Genomic DNA, 18897 nt, shown 5'->3' with positions numbered 1-18897 from the left:
AAACGCTGGCAGCATTAAGATAAAATCAACAGTGTAAATAAGTTATGATGGATGGAATAATGGAATACTGAATGGTTTAGTTTTTTTAAAATATGCAGGGATTCTATGATATGTGAAATGAACCATGGAAAGAGATGAAGGGAAGTCACTGATATCTTAAGGATGTAAAACGAGTATTTGAAATTGTAAAATAGAAAATTTAATTAAAATTATATATAAAAAGGAAAGACTGGCCCACTGATCTCTATCACATTTACTACCCCACGACAACGTCAGAACCATCTGCATTCAGTTGATGCCGTAATCTTTCTGGTTTGAAGTTGATTTTGTAGAACCAGACCATGGTATATGGGAATCTATCTCTAGGCAAACCCATAGATCCTAACCACTGAAACATGGCTGATCAACTTTGGGTCCCTATGACATGGATCCATTTCTCAATACAATCTTTATCTCACCCCTGACAGCCACACATTTTTAAAAAAAGAATATTTATTGAATTTTATAACAAATAAAAATACAAATCTCAATCATCATATTATATACATTTATTCACCCTCTCTTCCCCCGGACTTCCCTCAACTCCCCCTCTACTGAGTTGTCTGATTTTATTTATTGTCTCCTGCATTTTTTATATAAAAGTAACTTCCCTTATCATTTCTCTAAATTACAGTGGTACCTCGGGTTAAGAACTTAATTCGTTCTGGAGGTCTGTTCTTAACCTGAAACTGTTCTTAACCTGAAGCACCACTTTAGCTAATGGGGCCTCCTGCTGCTGCTGTGCCGCCGTTGCACGATTTCTGTTCTCATCCTGAAGCAAAGTTCTTAACCTGAGGTAATATTTCTGGGTTAGCGGAGTCTGTAAGCTGAAGCGTATGTAACCTGAAGCATATGTAACCCGAGGTACCACTGTATATGTTACTGTAATAAAGTTGTGAACATTTATTCAAAACCTGCCAATGAACCCAGTCCGTTTTGTTCTTTCTGCAAATAGACTGTAAATGGTTCCCAGACTCTTTTAAAGTCCGTTTTGTCCTTCTCTTGTAGTTTATCTGTTAGCTTAGCCAATTCTGCATAGTTCATCAGTTTTTCTTGCCATTGTTCCTTTGATGGTATCTCTTCTGTCTTCCAATGTTGTGCAATTAAGATTCTAGCCGCTGTTGTGGCATACATAAACAGTGTCCATTTTTCTTTTGGCAGCTCTTGATTTGAAATACCCAACAAGAAGGCTTCAGGATGTTTAACAAAATTCATTTTAAACATTTTTTCCAATTCATTATATATCATTTCCCAATGTTTTTAATACATTTACACTCCCACCACATATGATAAAAAGTTCCTTCCTTTTCCATACATCTCCAACATCTATTATTTTCTTTCCTAAACATCTTAGCCATTTTCACTGGTGTAATATACCATCTATACATCATTTTCATGTAATTCTCTCGTAACAGCGACACACATTTTAATCATGGTGTGGAAACTGCTTTGGTCATGGTTTCAGCCGTAAGGAGGGGGGAAAGCTTTTTTTTTTTAGTTTTACAATGACTAGTACAGTATTAGGAAAAATAGTAGTAAAAAAAAACCACCCTAACTGACTTTGAAATCTCTGATCCAAAAGATATATGGGAAACTATCAGGAAGACCCTTACAGAAAAAAGTGTTCTCACCATGCTTGAGGTTGCAAAGCACAGCATCTGCTCTCCCATCCACTTAAATCTCCCTTTGTGTAGAGATTTCCAAAAGGGATACATGACAAATCTGAAGAAACATGAATCCTGTAGGCTGTTTATGTTGGCCAGATTTAACATGTTTCCCTCGGTGGTAGTGAGAGGAAGATACTTAGATATCCCAGAATCAGAGCGTCTCTGCAGATGCGGAAAGCAGGAACCCGATACTCTGGAGCATATATTTTTTTCCTGTGATTTTGGCAGGTATGCCAGAGGACAATTATTCGAGGCCCTAAAATTTAATAGGTAGATTTTTATACAACCAACTGTTCAGAACCTGCTGGTGGACAGCGATGATCGAGTCACTTTAATAGTGGCTGAATTTTTAAATGCTGTCCATGAAGAAAGAATGGCCCATGATAAAGAGACTTAGTGGTTTTTAATGGTAGGTGTTGTTGTTGTGTTGTATTATACTATCAATGTACATTGATTTATTTTTTGGAAAATAGTAGTAACTACAGTGGTGCCCCGCAAGACGAATGCCTCGCAAGACGGAAAACCCGCTAGACGAAAGGGTTTTCCGTTTTGGAGGTGCTTCGCAAAACAAATTTGCTATGGGCTTGCTTCGCAAGACGAAAATGTCTTGCGATTCCTGGGGTTTCCCCCCCCCTTTTTCCCAAGCCCCTAAGCCGCTTAACAGCTGTTCGCTAAGCCGCTTAACAGCTGATGGCTAAGCCGCTTATCAGCTGATCTAAGCCGCTAATAGCCTTTTAGCAGCTAATCCGCTAATCCCTTAAGCCTTTAATAGCCGCTAATAGCCTTTTAGCAGCTAATCCGCTAATCCCTTAAGCCTTTAATAGCCACTAATAGCCGCTAAACCGCTAATAGCGCTAATAGCGCTAATCCGCTAATGGGCTTGCTTCGCAAGACAAAAAAAACCGCAAGACGAAGAGACTCGCGGAATGGATTCTTTTCGTCTTGCGAGGCACCACTGTACAGGAAAGAGAGGGGACCATCAGGTTGCAGGGTGGTTTTGAAAATATTGCAGTTGATTTTTTAAAAACCTGTTGGGTTGAATAAACGACAGACGACGTGGTGGGATATCATATCCGGGAGGCATCTCGTAGCAGGAGGCTAGGAGTGTCCCTTTTATTGTATATTGGGCTCAATAGCACCATATATGGTGGCTGCTGATTGGATGCAGCCAGCAGCGTGAACAACGTGGGTACAACGTTCAGGCATTGAACATGTTACATACATAGAACATACGCATCAGAGAGAGAGAGAGCACAGAACATCACAACCAGAGATAACTACCTAAGATAGATAGGGTGTCTTACGCAGGGATTATACAGAGTGCACTTAACATTCTTCTAGTCTGTGGTAATAAACATGGGAAGTTTATAGTTAGATTAGGGGGTCATGACATCAGCTAAGCTTAGGGATCTTTCCGTGCCAGGGACGGGCACAGAAGGCACAAAGTAAGGCACTTTTCACTTACGCAGTGTCTCTGAGATATACCAGGGAACAGGCAGACACAGACCATCTAAAGGGGGGGGGAAAGCATCCCGTTTCAGGCATACACAGGGATCCAGAAAACCCACTCTACATCTCCCCCTTTCTTTTATTATATAGAAGGTATTTGTTTCACTAGTGGAGGTAAGATAGAAAAAACAAAAGTATTTCGGGATACGTGGTTTGCCGACGCCTGCCCAAAATAAGTTTGCTTCTATTTACCTCCAAGAGCTACGGTTGTTGTTGCCACTTAGTAAAGTGGGCGGCAATGAGTTTTTGCGGAGGTAGAGGGGGGGAGAAGAGTTGAGTGCAGAGACGTATGAGACTAGGAATGCATTGAATGAAGCAGCATAACAAAATTAAAATGCATATAATAACAATAGCGTATTGAAAGAGTTTGCGAAGCCAGTCTAAGTTCGGCAGCCAGTTGGTGAGCCACTGGGTGAGTGAATCCCAGAGGCTGGAGAATCCAACGTCCTGTTTAATGTGGTGAGTGAGGTTTTGCAGGTGAGAGATTTGATTTCTGACGGCCTTAGAATTGTCAGAAATATTGAAACAGCACATCGCATCCACTTGTTCACAGCCATAATGATGAAGCATCAGGAGATAGTCGATAGCGGCGCGATTTTGCAATAGGCCGTGTTGTATCTCGCTCTGTTCTGTATTTAGCAGGTGGAGAGCGTTTGAGGTGAAATTAATAATTTTCGCTGCAGAACAGGCCAGTGCATTAATGTTCTGGCTGTTCCGTACCGCCAAGCCTGGAACACCTAGAAGGGATACGGCTAGAGAAATATATTCAGATCTGCTGGGAAGAGAAACAGAATCATCACAATCATTAGTCAATTCAACAGAGCGGCGATGTCTAGGGCGGGATAGATGTTGTTTCTTTGGTAAAATGATGGACAACCGACTCAAGCAGCAGGGAGTTCCATGGGTAATGTTTGCTGGAATGTAATTGAATGTGTAACCTGGGCAGGACCAGAACCATCCTGCAGGCAGTTCAGTGTATTTATATACATAGGAAATATTTACATAAGAAGAGCAGTTAAAGTTATCCTTGCTCATTCTTACACAGTTATTCTTAGTGCAGTTCACCATACGTGCGCATGTCATGTTATATGTCGCAACGTACGGGGTTAATAGGTCCACGGCCATGGTGGGGCGCTTGCGCACCTGGTTACCCCAATTATGATAACCTGAGTAGCCAAGAGTACGCAGGGAGTCGTTTTGAGGTAGGGTTGTGTAAAACCAGGTGTCATTTTGTATATCAGATGGGTCATGGCACACAGGGATAAGGCAAGAGCCAAGAATTTCACCCACAGATACCTGCTGTGATAAACAAAAGGAAGAAACATTGAGGGTTGCTGCAAAGGATTCCCATACATTTGATGTTGTTGTTGCACCGCCAATGGGGGCGGCTGCCGAGAGGGGAAAAAAAAAAGGAGAGGCAGAAAATGAGAACAAGTGGCCATTGTTCCACCCACACGGGGGCAGTAGACTTCCAGTTAAGGGGAAGTGCAAATTTACTCATTTAATTGAATAGTAGCGTCTAATTGTTGCAAAAGGTCTCTGCCCCAAAGATTCAGATGAATATTCAAAATGCACGGTTGAATATGAGCAATAATAATAGAGCTATTGGGCAGAGAGACAGGCAGCCAGTGTACACTCTTTGCGGAGGTTTGAGTGCCTCCTACACCCCACACAGCGGAAGAGGACTCGAGGGGCCACGTAGGGTCCCAGCAACTGGTGGAAATGACAGAAACGTCTGCTCCTGTGTCAATCAAACCTTCCAGAATTTTACCATTGATTTTATACTTACGAAGAAGTTTCTGCTTATTGATTCTCTCTACAACCGCTAAAAGCTGTGGAGAAAAAGAAGAGAGCTGGTGCAAATTACTATCCATCATTGAAACAGAAGGGTGGGCTGGGAGCATCACCAAATGCGCCCAAGTGTCACCCTTTTTCAGCTGCATGGGCATGTGGCTCCAAAGTTGAACCATGACAGTGCCCACATAATCTGGGGCTAACACTGCTGGGATAATCATGATGCCTTCTTTGCCCGCAGAAAGCTTGGGTAAAATTATACCTGCGACCTTAGAGGGCAGGGGACCCGCCAATTGGGTGGGCATAAGCACAACTTCACCAGGTAAAACAGTCTCTTTGTCTTCCTGATTGATTAAGTCAATGGTGAAGTCAGAGGATTTTTCTTTAGAAAATTTTGCAATAGTAGTATCAGATGGTGTAGCTTTAGAAAAGCTTTCTGTAGCAGAAACTAAAGACAGTGGGCTCTCTAATTCTCCTGGCCCGAGAGCAGGGCCTCCTGGGAGTTTCCCGAACTCCTGCATTGGTTTGCCCAATGGTAGCCTTTTCCACACTTAGGGCATTTTTTGGAAGGTCTAGCCTTGTTGTTAGTATCAGCATTTTTGTGGGCCCCCCCGCCAGGGGCCCTGCATTGTTTAGCAAAATGGCCTGGGCGTTTGCAGTTAAAGCAATTGCCTGTGGGCCTGTTATTAGATTGAAGCGCAGTAGCAAGCAGGGACATAGCATGGCTTTGGCTACCTACTTCTGAACAAGCTTTAATCATATCAGCCAGATCATATTTAAAGCGGCGTATAACGGACTGCAAGGCAGTTTTGCAGTCTGTGTTTGCATTTTCAAAAGCCAATTTTTTAGTTAGTTCATTTTGAGCCGTGGTGTTATCAATCTGCCTGGTGATTGCTTCTTTCAAGCGATCTATGAATTGATGGTAAGGCTCAGAATGTTGTTGTTTTATGTTCACAAAGGAGGACATGGACTGGCCTGAGACAGGGATCTTTTTGAAGGCACGTAGCACGCAGGTGGGAGTGCGACTGAAATGTACATTTGTCAGCGCAGCCTGCACCGTTATGGTCTCATAAGTGCCAGCGCCGAAAAGTTGGTTGGCTGTATGGTTAACATCAGCCATAGCCATAGCACTATGCTTAAATTCACTTTCAAAAACCACATACTGAGCTGGAGTTAAAAGCATACGCATCAGGTCCTTCCAATCCTGAGGTAGCATAGTATAAGAAGTTGATATTGCCTCCAACATTCCTAGCACGTAGGAAGATTTCAGCCCAGAATCAGCAACTGCCCGCCTTAAATCCCTTATTACAGAATAAGGCAAGTGCTCATGGAGGATTCCGTTAGTACCTTGGGTAATTGGAAATGCGGATGGCAAATCTCCTGGCCAATTTGTTTGTTCTTCTAAAGAGAGATCACCTTGTTGCCGTGCCTGCGAGATAGCTGCACGCACGGCTCCTACTGGGGCAGGAGCATTTCCAGGCGAGAATGGGAGAGGAGGGGGGGGGAGGAGGAGGGGGAGGAGGGGGGGGAAGGGAAAGCATGGAAGGAGAAGGAGGAGGGAGAGGAGGAGGAGGGGGAGGAGGAGCGGATGGGATGCCTTCATGCTGAGGCGAAAGGGGGGGTTGGAATTGAGTTTGTTGGGGCATTTGGCCGGCCGGGGGGGGGGTGGAAGGGTAGGAGGTAAGCAGTTTGGATATGGGGGGGGATTGTCTGCTGTGGTCGAAATGGCAGGGGCTGTCGGAGATGCCTGACAGTCCTGATACAGGTCCAGACCCAAATCTGGGTCTAGTCCCAAATCGGAGACAGCCTCCATGCACTTCTTCCAAGTGAGCAAACAATGAATCGGAGCCCTGGGTTCTTTAAAAAGGGAGGACCCGATCTTCTGCCACGTTGCTGGTTCCAGAGATCCAGTCTCTGCCAACCAGGAACATCTGCAGGATACTTCACATATTAATTTTTCAACATCTTTTAAACTAATATGAACACCCACCACTCTCTGCTTGACTAAGTAATGCAGTTCTTTGGCATGCTCTCTCTGCAACTTTGTCAAATTCTTCCCCATTGTACTCACGAGTTGTTAGCGCGCTTCGAGTGAGGAGTGAGGAGGATCACGTCGGGGTCACCAGATGTTGGGTTGAATAAACGACAGACGACGTGGTGGGATATCATATCCGGGAGGCATCTCGTAGCAGGAGGCTAGGAGTGTCCCTTTTATTGTATATTGGGCTCAATAGCACCATATATGGTGGCTGCTGATTGGATGCAGCCAGCAGCGTGAACAACGTGGGTACAACGTTCAGGCATTGAACATGTTACATACATAGAACATACGCATCAGAGAGAGAGAGAGCACAGAACATCACAACCAGAGATAACTACCTAAGATAGATAGGGTGTCTTACGCAGGGATTATACAGAGTGCACTTAACATTCTTCTAGTCTGTGGTAATAAACATGGGAAGTTTATAGTTAGATTAGGGGGTCATGACATCAGCTAAGCTTAGGGATCTTTCCGTGCCAGGGACGGGCACAGAAGGCACAAAGTAAGGCACTTTTCACTTACGCAGTGTCTCTGAGATATACCAGGGAACAGGCAGACACAGACCATCTAAAGGGGGGGGGGGGAAGCATCCCGTTTCAGGCATACACAGGGATCCAGAAAACCCACTCTACAAAAACCACCAGCAGCATCATGCAGACTGGATTAAGGAAATTCAGTTTTCTGCCTCTAGGTACATTCTTTGGAAGAGTGGGCTATAAATTCGATAAGTAATAAAATAAGAACAACAACAACAAATATCTGTAGTGACTAAATCAAAGGCTAAACAGTGAGTTTATTTATTAGAATGCCTTCCAGGCAATGTAAAGAAAAAATGAAACAATTTAAAATGCGTACCGGACACGAACCATCTAAGATAAAAGCTCCTGGTAATGCAGGGAAGAGTTAAAAAGTACAGCTCCCTGCAGGAGTTATCACTTCATTTTTTGTGGGGTTTGTTGTCATTTTAGGCAGTGATGAAAGAAGTTCTCATTTTTGTCATTGATGAAGCTCAGTTCATGGACCCAGCCTCGTGGGACTTCCTGGAGAACCTGCTAAGCGATATCGGCATCTTTGTGGTCATGTCATTGTCTCCATCACCCCGCAAGGGGAGACTGCCTTGCGCTGCCGCAGCGCGGCTCATGAGCAGCGAAGACACCACCTATGTTCAGCTAAGGGAGTTGACCCCTTCAGTCATCGTTCAGAAGGCCTGCCAAGATCTTGGGGTGGTCAGCATTGCCAGGGAGCTTGAGACGTAAGTGGGAAGTGCTTGTGCAGTGGATCTTTTAAAATTTTCTCTTGAACCATTTTGTTGTTGTTGTTTAGTCGTTTAGTTGTGTCTGACTCTTCGTGACCCCATGGACCAGAAGAGCCAGGCACTCCTGTCTTCCACTGCCTCCCGCAGTTTGGTCAAACTCATGTTAGTAGCTTCGAGAACACTGTCCAACCATCTCATCCTTCTCCTTGTGCCCTCCATCTTTCCCAACATTAGGGTCTTTTCCAGGGAGTCTTCTCTTCTCATGAGGTGGCCAAAGTATTGGAGCCTCAGCTTCAGGATCTGTCCTTCCAGTGAGCACTCAGGGCTGATTTCCTTAAGAATGGAGAGGTTTGATCTTCTTGCAGTCCATGGGACTCTCAAGAGTCTCCTCCAGCACCATAATTCAAAAGCATCAATTCTTTGGCAATCAGCCTTCTTTATGGTCCAGCTCTCACTTCCATACATCACTACAGTGGTACCTCGGGTTAAGTACTTAATTCGTTCCGGAGGTCCGTTCTTAACCTAAAACTGTTCTTAACCTGAAGCACCACTTTAGCTAATGGGGCCTCCTGCTGCCGCCACGCCACTAAAGCATGATTTCTGTCCCCATCCTGAAGCAAAGTTCTTAACCTGAAGCAGGGTTAGCGGAGTCTGTAACCTGAAGCGTATGTAACCTGAAGCATATGTAACCTGAGACTAAGAGCACATATTGATGTAAAGAAATATACAATAATAAGAGTACATTCATTTGTAAAAAGGGAATATACAACAGGAAAGACAGGAAGTCTAGTGTGTTGGTATGTATATTATTTTTGGGGGGAAATTGTTTTTGTTTTTTCTCTATGTTCTTTCTTTTTTGTTTCATTTTCTTTCTAGGTATATAAAATTTGTATATAATTTTTGTATACATGTTGGAAATTATATTATAGTAAGTCCTGTAATGTAATATGACAACATTTACCGATTTAATATAAGAAAGTTAACAAATAAATAAAATGCAAATTAAAAAAATAATAATTAAAGTGTCCCCGGATTCATTGAAAAAAAATCTGGTAACCTTATCCTAGAACTCACTTGTGACTCTCTGCCCCCAGGTTCTTAATACAAAGAAGCCATGGGAACCCATTGTACTGCGAGGAACTCCTGCGGAACCTCCACTTAAACAACGTCCTTCAGTTCCACATGCTAGAGGAAGACGAAGAGAGAGAAGACGAATGGGACAACCTTTTCAGTAAGCGGCCGCTTATTAACTGGCGTGGATTTCTGTGCCAGTTCTCCTGTAGAATGGCCGGCGCTCAGTGCTAGTGATGGCTCTCCCATTTTGGCAGCATCCTAACATCTCCTTTAGGAAAGGCTCAATGACACACAGCTGGCCTGCAACGGCAGCAGGAGCCGGCCGTGCAACAAGACGCAGACCAGCAGATTTTGCAGGGAAATCCAAGAGGAGTCACTGCTTACCGGGGAGCAGGGGAGTCACAAGGGGTACCCGCAGGAACACCAGGTCCTCAGAATGCTCAATCTGAGGTTTTTTCGGGGTTCCACAACGCTCTCGCGGTCACCCCAATCTTCAAAGCGCTGGCGTTCTTTCAACCGAAAGAACTCCCATCCGCCATTAATCGCGCGGCCAACCGGAAGTCCAGTCTAACTTCCCATTTTAGGGAAGTTTTTAACGTTTGATGTTATATCGTGTTTTTAATATTCTGTTGGGAGCCGCCCAGAGTGGCTGGGGAAACCCAGCCAGATGGGCGGGTATAAATAATAAAATTATTATTATTATTATTATTATTATTATTATTATTATTATTATTATTGCTATTATTATTGCTATTATTTTATTATACTGCTTAGTCGTGACTAAGCTTTTATATCCATTCTTCCTTTGCTGGGACTTCTGCTTCTTTCTTTCTGGGAGAGTAACATTCTTGCTGCTGTAGTCTCATACATGAATAAGTTTCTATACAGTTTAGGTACTGTCGTTCTGTCCCTATAATTCCCAATAGAAAAGCTTCTGGGGTTTTTTACAAACGTTATTTTAAACATCCTTTTCAATTCATTATATATCATTTCCTGGTAAGCTTTAACCTTACTACAAGACCACCCCATATGATAAAAAGAACCTTTTTCTCTTTACATTTCCAACACTTATTTGATTGAGATTTATACATTTTTGACAATTTACTTGGTGTTAGATACCATCGGTATATCATTTTCATATCATTTTCTCTCTGATTATAATATGCTGTAAATTTTATATCCCTATTCCACAATTGTTCCCATGCTTCCATATCTATATTATGACCCATATCTATTGCCCAATGTTTGATTGAGGATTTTACTTGCTCATCCTTTGTCCCCCATTCCAATAATATTTTACACATTTTAGACAGCACTTTTATATTACATTCCAACAGGTCTCTCTCCAGTTGTGATATTTGTTCCCCAAACCCTTGAAAACACAGTACAGTGGTGCCCCACAAGACGAATGCATCGCAAGACGGAAAACCCGCTAGACGAAAGGGTTTTCCGTTTTGGAGGTGCTTCGCAAAACGAATTTCCTATGGGCTTGCTTCGCAAGACAAAAATGTCTTGCTAATCCGCTAATCCCTTAAGCCTTTAATAGCCGCTAATAGCCGCTAAACCGCTAATAGCGCTAATCCGCTAATGGGCTTGCTTCGCAAGACGAAAAAACCGCTAGACGAAGAGACTCGCGGAACGGATTCTTTTCGTTTTGCGAGGCACCACTGTATTTAAACCCTGTTATCTTGTTGTTCTTTCTCCGTGCAGCTGTTACTGCTCTCAAGACTCAAACCTCCAGGACCTCCAGTGAGTCGGATTCATACATTTGCACCATCACACAGAATGTGAAGATGCACAACATAATGCTCCCTCCGACATTAAAAGGTGAGGCATTGGGCCCGTCTCTGTGAAATCCTTCCTCCTGAAGTATGTACAGCATGGGACATTTGGCTTTTTATTAAAGTTATATTTTAAAACCTTTTTCAGTTTGTTATATATTGTCTCCCAGAAGGCTTTCACTTTAGAACAGGTCCACCACATATGGAGGAAATTCCCTGAGAGGGGTTTTTAGCCAGCTGAGTATCTTTGTACAAATTATAGAAGTCAAGGATTTTAGACAGAATATCCAGCTTTCCTCTCTGATAAAGCTGACATTTGATTGTGCTATTCATCCTTCGGCGGCATTTTTAATGTTGGCCTGTTTTCTCACTTCATGACTTAATCCCCCCCCCACCCCGTCTAGGGATTGCTCTGGCTGAGTTGGACAACATGAACCCTTCTGAGCAGATGGTGGTGAAATGTGCAGCTATTATTGGTGTGACCTTCTCTACAGAGTTGCTGTTTCACATCCTCCCTGAATGGACCAAGATGAAGATGAACCAGACCTTGGCTGCCCTGGTGGAATCTCACATCTTCAAGTGTTATGGGGAAAGGAAAGAAATGAACACCAACCAAATTCAGGATGAACTTTCTAATGAGCTCTGCTTCTCCCCCAAAGCTGTGAAATCAATGGGACAAGAGTCCGGTAAGAACATTCCTAGGAAACTGATGCTTTCCAGAATATTCCAAGTTGGTTACTCAAAAGGAAAAGGGTGATTTCACAAGATCTTGGGTGTTTCTATATGGGCATTTCATGTCGAACTGGTAATGTATATGTACTGTATTTTTCGCTCTATAGGACGTACTTTCCCCCTCCAAAAATTAAGGGGAAATGTGTGTGTGTCCTATAGAACGAATGCAGGCTCCTTGGCTTCAGCAATAGCAACGCAAAGCCTCCGAAGCGCAGAGGGAGCGCTCCCTCCGCGCTCCGGAGGCTTTGCGTTGCTTTCGCTGAAGCCTGGAGAAGGAGAGGGGTCGGTGCGCACCGACCCCTCTCGCTCTCCAGGCTTCAGGGATAGACTCTCCTGGCTTCAGCGAAAGGAACCTGAAGCCTCCGGAGTGCAGCGGGAACTTGCACTGCGCTCCGAAGGCTTCAGAGATAGCTGCCTGAAACCTCTGGAGCACAGTGGGAGGTCCCACTGCGCTCCGGAGGCTTCGGGTTGCTTTCGCTGAAGCCGGGAGAGCAAGACTCTCCAGGCTTCAGCAGAGAGGGAGAGCTGCGTGGCGCCCCTTCAGCTAAGCGGGAGGAGAAATGGAAGGGGCTCCGTTTCTCCTGCCGCTTCGCTGAAGGGGCGCTGAGCAGAGAGGGGGAGAATTTTTTTTCTTGTTTCCCCCCTCTAAAACAAGGTGCGTCCTATGGTCGGGTGCGTCCTATAGAGCGAAAAATACGGTATTTAAGGAGTCCTAAGCTCTGTATGTATTAGTGGCTTAAAACAGTGAGGCTGCTTTCCCTTGCTGTGTTTCAGGATGCATTTTCCTGTTGCAGAACACACCAGAGAGGGAGCAGAAATGAGAGCAGGGATGTCTTCGCAATACCCGAGTCTCTGAGCCTGAAACACATACTCACACAGACAATTCCTATTCCGTGGACCTGCCGTATGCTTATTTGATTTAGATTTATACATTTTTATTTTTTTGCCAATTTACTCGGTGTTAGATACCAGCTTTTAATTATCTTAATCAATCATGAGTTTAGCTGGTCCTAATGCTTAAGAAGGGACACGGGTGATGCTGTGGTCTAAAAACCACAGTGCCTAGGGCTTGCCGATCAGAAGGTCGGCGGTTCGAATCCCTGTGACAAGTTGAGCTCCCGTTGCTCGGTCACAGCTCCTGCCAACCTAGCCGTTCGAAAGAACGTCAAAGTGCAAGTAGATACCGTATTTTTCGCTCTATAGGATGCACTGGACCATAGGACGCACTGGACTATAGGAGGGGGAGAACAGGAAAAAAAATAATTCTCCCCCACTCTGCTCAGCACCCCTTCAGCGAAGCGACAGGAGAAACGGAGCCCCTTCCATGTCTCCTCCCGCTTCGCTGAAGGGTCGCTGCGCAGCTCTCCCTCCCGACCCCTCTCGCTCTCTAGGCTTCAGCGAAAGCAACGCGAGCCTCCGGAGCGCGGAGGGAGCGCTCCCTCTGCACTTCAGAGGCTTCGTGTTGCTATTGCTGAAGCCAAGGAGCCTGTATTCGCTCCATAGGATGCACACACATTTCCCCTTAATTTTTGGAGGGGAAAAAGTGTGTCCTATAGAGCGAAAAATAAGGTAAATAGGTACCACTCCAGCGGGAAGGTAAATGGCGTTTTCGTGCGCTGCTCTGGTTCTCCAGAAGTGGCTTAGTCATGACCCAGAAACTACGCCGGCTCCCTCGGCCAGTAATGTGAGATGAGCGCCGCAACCCCAGAGTCGTCTGTGACTGGACCTAACAGTCAGGGGTCCCTTTACCTTTTACTGTTTAAGAACCATTGAAATTCTAGCCGCTGCAGTTTTGTGTGGGAGGGATTCTGTGCTTGATAAGAGCTGAGAGCACATGGAACCTTACGAAAGGACAATACAAGTGGACTCTCCATGCTCCTACCACGGGCAAAAAGACTGATACTGATGAATTGGAAAAATAAAAGTGCAGCTCCCCTTCTACGATTGGATTGAAGACTTAAACAAACTCGCAACATATGAACAACTTGCATATAAACGCAGACTTGCCATGGACAAATTCAATGATATTTGGAACCCATTCTTACAAATACTGTAATAAGTTAAGATCTGGTGAAGTACAATAACAACCTTGTACAATATACAGTTTTGGGTTTTTTTCAACTCCCGCCTTTATTTCCTCTTCTACATGGGTTCTGTTTCTCTTTCTCTGCCTATTATTTACGTCTCAAAATGTTTAGTGCACATATAATTATGTACTTTTGAACTTTCAATAAAGATGTTATAATAATATTAAAATTAATTTTGATGGAAAAGTTAACAGAAAGAGTACGTGAAAGAAAGCAATGTGAGAATACATAACTTTTACATAAAGTGGTCCTCCTTTATTACATATACATCAAAGAAAGAGCATGCATTTAAACCACCTAAGACACGTGGGAGCATGTGGAATGATATTTTTTAAACCAGCAACGGTAGAAATAATTTTTTCTTTGATTATATTACTAACGTAATTACCTGGACGTAGTTGGGGGTGTTTTGGGAGAGGGGTGGTTAGGGGGGAAACTGCATTTGATTGCTTGTATTTGATTATATGTTGTTCTTCTATTCAACTAATAAAATATTCAAAATAATAATAATAATACAGTGGTACCTCTGGTTGCGAACGGGATCCGTTCCGGAGTCCCGTTCGCAACATGAGCAGAACGCAACCCGCGACTGCGCGTGCGTGGGTTGCGATTTGCCGCATCTGTGCATGCACACGACGTCATTTTGCGTGTCTGCACATGTGCAAGTGGCGAAACCCGGAAGTAACCCTTTCTGGTACTTCCGGGTCGCCGCGGGACGTAACCTGAAAGAACGTAACATGAAGCGGACGTAACATGAGGTATGACTGTACAGTGGTACCTCGGGTTAAGTACTTAATTCGTTCCGGAGGTCCGTTCTTAACCTGAAACTGTTCTTAACCTGAAGCACCACTTTAGCTAATGGGGCCTCCTGCTGCTGCGGCACCGCTGGAGCACCATTTCTGTTCTCATCCTGAAGCAAAGTTCTTAACCCAAGGTAATATTTCTGCATTACCGGAGTCTGTAACCTGAAGGGTATGTAACCTGAAGCATATGTAACCTGAGGTACCACTGTATCTGATTATATGTTTTTCTTATATTCAACTAATAAAATATTCACAATAATAATAATAATAATAATAATAATAACAACAACAACAACAACAACAACAATAATAATAATAGAGCTGAGAGCAAACCCCGCCTTGGCTTTCAGATCTTGGAATGGTCGTTGCCAACTGTTGGATTCCAAGCCTTTATCAGGAGAAACTGGCAACTCTCCCAGGCACCCGGCTTGGTCTCCTGTTGACCTCCCGGTCTGCTCTCCCGGCAGGATCCAGGCAGAGGTCGCGATAGGCGATCCTTCTCAGCGTGAGAAGAACACACCCCTCTTTCCTGCCCCCCCGGCAGGGGAAAGAGATAGACAGAAACGTATTTACATGGCTTTATTTCTGTCTCTGCAGTGTTACAGAAAACATGTCTGCTCTCTTCAAACTCCAGCAGACGACTGAACAAACACTTCCTGTGCAGCTCATATTACACTCTGAGCTAATTCCGGTGCTGTCTGTTTCCCACAGACACTCCCAACATCATGTGACTTTTCCAAGCAATCAGCTCGCAGCAGCATTGCTTCTATATTGTAACCTGAGGTACCACTGTATCTGATTATATGTTTTTCTTATATTCAACTAATAAAATATTCATAATAATAATAATAATAACAACAACAACAACAATAATAATAGAGCTGAGAGCAAACCCCGCCTTGGCTTTCAGATCTTGGAATGGTCGTGGCCAACAGGCTCAAGCAAGAGGAGTCCGTGATGCAGTGTAAGGTGATGGGATTTTGCACGCCCCTGCTGCAAGAAGCAGCCTACGAGCTGTGGCTTAAGAGCCAGAAGAGAGCCCTGCATCTCAAATGCGCCAGTTACCTGGAGAGTCAGGCTCACCGATGCCTGTGCTGTGGAGGAGGAGACTTCATTCCCTTCCACCGCTACGCCGTGGACGGCATGCTGCACAACATAGACCCGCAGGGAACGAAAGCGACCAGGAGCAAGGAAAGCATCCTGAACGAGGCCGCCTCCATCATCGTTTCCATAACCCTGAAAAAACTGGATCAAACAGATCAAGGAGGTAAAAGCCATGGCCTTAGCAGGTGCGAAACTCTGGTGATGCTTGAAGGACGGGAGTGTTTGGGTGCGAGCGTCGTCACTTTGCAGAGAGCCCAGAGGGCAGGAAGTAATCTGTAACGGACGGAAACTCTGTCGTGAATTCTCCACAGCGCTTTAGCAGAAATGCTCAGAGTTCCAGGTTCTTCGGTGCAGTATATTTATTGTGAGCTATATATACACATAAGGGACGCAGGTGGCGCTGTGGGTTAAACCACAGAGCCTAGGACTTGCCGATCAGAAGGTTGGCGGTTCGAATCCCCACAACAGGGTGAGCTCCCGTTGCTTTGTCCCTGCTCCTGCCAACCTAGCATTTCAAAAGCATGTCAAAGTGCAAGTAGATAAATAGGTACCACTTTGGCGGGAAGGTAAACAGCGTTTCCATGTGCTGCTCTGGTTCGCCAGAAGCGGCTTAGTCATGCTGGCCACATGACCCGGAAGCTGTACGCCGGCTCCCTCAGCCAATAAAGCGAGATGAGCTCTGCAACCCCAGAGTCGGTCACGACTGGACCTAATGGTCAGCGGTCCCTTTACCTTTATATATACACATATCTATCTACAGGCTATAATGCACAAGCAGTTCATACAGTCAGAGTACCTGCCTGCACCTTAAGGCAAATAGGAAGTCCTTACTGCTGGTCAGGTTTCGCTTTTAAACCGATGACAGCCAATCAACTGACAGCACATTACTGCTGAGTGATTCTGACCCAGCACTTCCATTGAAAATATTGCAGGCTGATTGCATTAGCCAGTTGAATCAGCTAGCAAACTCAAGCCTGCAGACTTACTATCTCACACAGCATTCTGTGAATCCCAACAAACTCAAGGGATCAGTTGAAGTCTCTGAGAGCACTGTTGTCAGGGACCGGGCAGAGGAGGAATGGTGGAGATAGCCTCCCCGTCCTGACCCTCCCAGGGAGGAGGAAGAGGAAGAAGACAGTATAGATTTACAACAGGGGTTTGAAGGAGGTTTCAGCTCAGAGGCAGATGAGGGAGGAGGCTGGGAAATCATGGGGCAGCTGGGACAACACCCAGCTGACACATTGTCATTAGAAAGCATCCCAGACCCTCCATCTCCCAGAACTGGCGAGCCTTGAAAGTAAGAGAGCAAAGAGCTCAAAGACAGAGGGCATGTAGCAGCAGCCATAGAGGACAGGATGAGAATGACAAACGAGGAAGTGGAAGAGACCGGGGCGGGGTGTATGTGTGGTGATTCACTCGGGACAACACCATTATCCAAGAGGTTGGGTTCTACAGCCTCTCTCTGTAACATTGAAATAAAAAAGGACGGTAAGAAACGTTCCCTTGTCTTTATACTTTCCTGGGCAACCAGCCGGGGGCCGCTGACAGCATCCTGACAACTGTAGATGAAAGGTAAAGATAGAAACAAAAATAGAAAATAGGATGGCCTTCAAAGGCATCTAGTCCAGCTCCATTAACTGTGATATGTTGTTTATAAACTGCTTAATATGTTAAATAGGGACGCGGGTGGCGCTGTGGGTTAAACCACAGAGCCTAGGACTTGCCGATCAGAAGGTCGGCAGTTCGAATCCCCGTAACGGGGTGAGCTCCCGTTGCTCGGTCCCTGCTCCTGCCAACCTAGCAGTTCGAAAGCACAAAGTGCAAGTAGATAAATAGGTACCACTCCGGCGGGAAGGCAAACAGCGTTTCCGTGCGCTGCTCTGGTTCACCAGAAGCGGCTTAGTCATGCTGGCTACATGACCCGGAAGCTGTATGCTGGCTTCCTTGGCCAGTAATGAGCGCCGCAACCTCAGAGTCTGCCACAACTGGACCTAAAGGTCAGGGGTCCCTTTACCTTTAATATGTTAAACATATCTATGTGCTGTGTGAGATATATGCCTATTTTCTGTGCTTTCGGTCCACCAGCTTTGTGCTGTGACCCTGCTTCACCCACCATCAGTATGCGGGCCCCTCATGGGGACAAGGAGCAAAAGCTTCTCCATCCCTCCGTAGTGCAGCCCAGAGTTTGTACTGATGCCAAATACAAATGCAAGAAGTTTTCACATCAGCTCCCTGTTGGGTTGAATAAACGACAGACGAGTAGTGGGTGTCATCTGGGAGGCATCTCAAAGCTGGAGGCTAAGAGTGTCCCTTTTATTGTATATTGGGCTCAATTGCACCATATATGCTAGGTGCTGATTGGATGCAGTGGGCAACGTGGGCAACGTTCAAGCGTCGCACATATTACATACATAGTGTGCATACAACATACGCATCAATAGATACAGAGAGAGAGAGCACAAGAACATGACAACCTAAGATAACAACCTAAGATAGATAGGGATGTCTTACGCAGGGATTATAAGAGTGCACTTAACATTCTTCTAGTCTGTGGTAATAAACATGGGAAGTTTATAGTTAGATTAGAGGGCCATGACATCAGCTAAGCTTAGGATCTTTCCGTACCAGGGTCAAACAGAGAAGGCACAAAGTGAGGCATAAAGTGAGCGCTTTTCACCTATGCAGCGTCTCTGAGGTATGCAGCGAGGGAACAGACAGACACACACGAAAAAGGGGGGGGGAGAATCCCCTTCTAGGCATACACAGGGATCCAGAAAACCCACTCTACATCTCCCCCTTTCTTTTATTATATAGAAGGTATTTGTTTCACTAGTGGAGGTAAGATAGGAAAAACAAAAATATTTCGGGATACGTGGTGTGCCGACGCATGCCCAAAATAAGTTTCCCTTTAACTGCAGGTCTGAATGAAGAGGCCTCAATGTTTGTTCCGTTCCAATCTTCAGGCAGCATTGCAGGATCTTCTCCAACATCAGAAACAGGTAAAACTCCTT

General features: G+C 44.9%; 1 protein-coding gene across 3 annotated transcripts in view; it reads left to right on the top strand.

Annotated features, from left to right (window-relative positions):
* ADCY10 (adenylate cyclase 10) overlaps positions 1-18897 on the top strand; it is a 75603-nt gene that overhangs the window by 30816 nt on the left and 25890 nt on the right. For 2 of the 3 annotated variants that reach the window (XM_083445260.1, XM_083445259.1), the window contains exons 16-21: positions 8019-8302; positions 9400-9536; positions 11090-11206; positions 11565-11846; positions 15693-16049; positions 18805-18885. In XM_083445260.1, coding sequence (XP_083301386.1) covers positions 8019-8302; positions 9400-9536; positions 11090-11206; positions 11565-11846; positions 15693-16049; positions 18805-18885 — 1258 coding nt within the window. The remainder of the gene's footprint in view (positions 1-8018; positions 8303-9399; positions 9537-11089; positions 11207-11564; positions 11847-15692; positions 16050-18804; positions 18886-18897) is intronic. The other variant, XM_083445261.1, reaches the window with a different exon arrangement.

This window comes from Podarcis tiliguerta (assembly GCF_965153285.1).
Source record: "Podarcis tiliguerta genome assembly, chromosome: 6".
Lineage (NCBI taxonomy): Eukaryota > Metazoa > Chordata > Lepidosauria > Squamata > Lacertidae > Podarcis > Podarcis tiliguerta.
The sequence above is the reverse complement of the archived record's forward strand: the minus strand, read 5'-3'. Positions and strand labels throughout refer to the sequence as shown.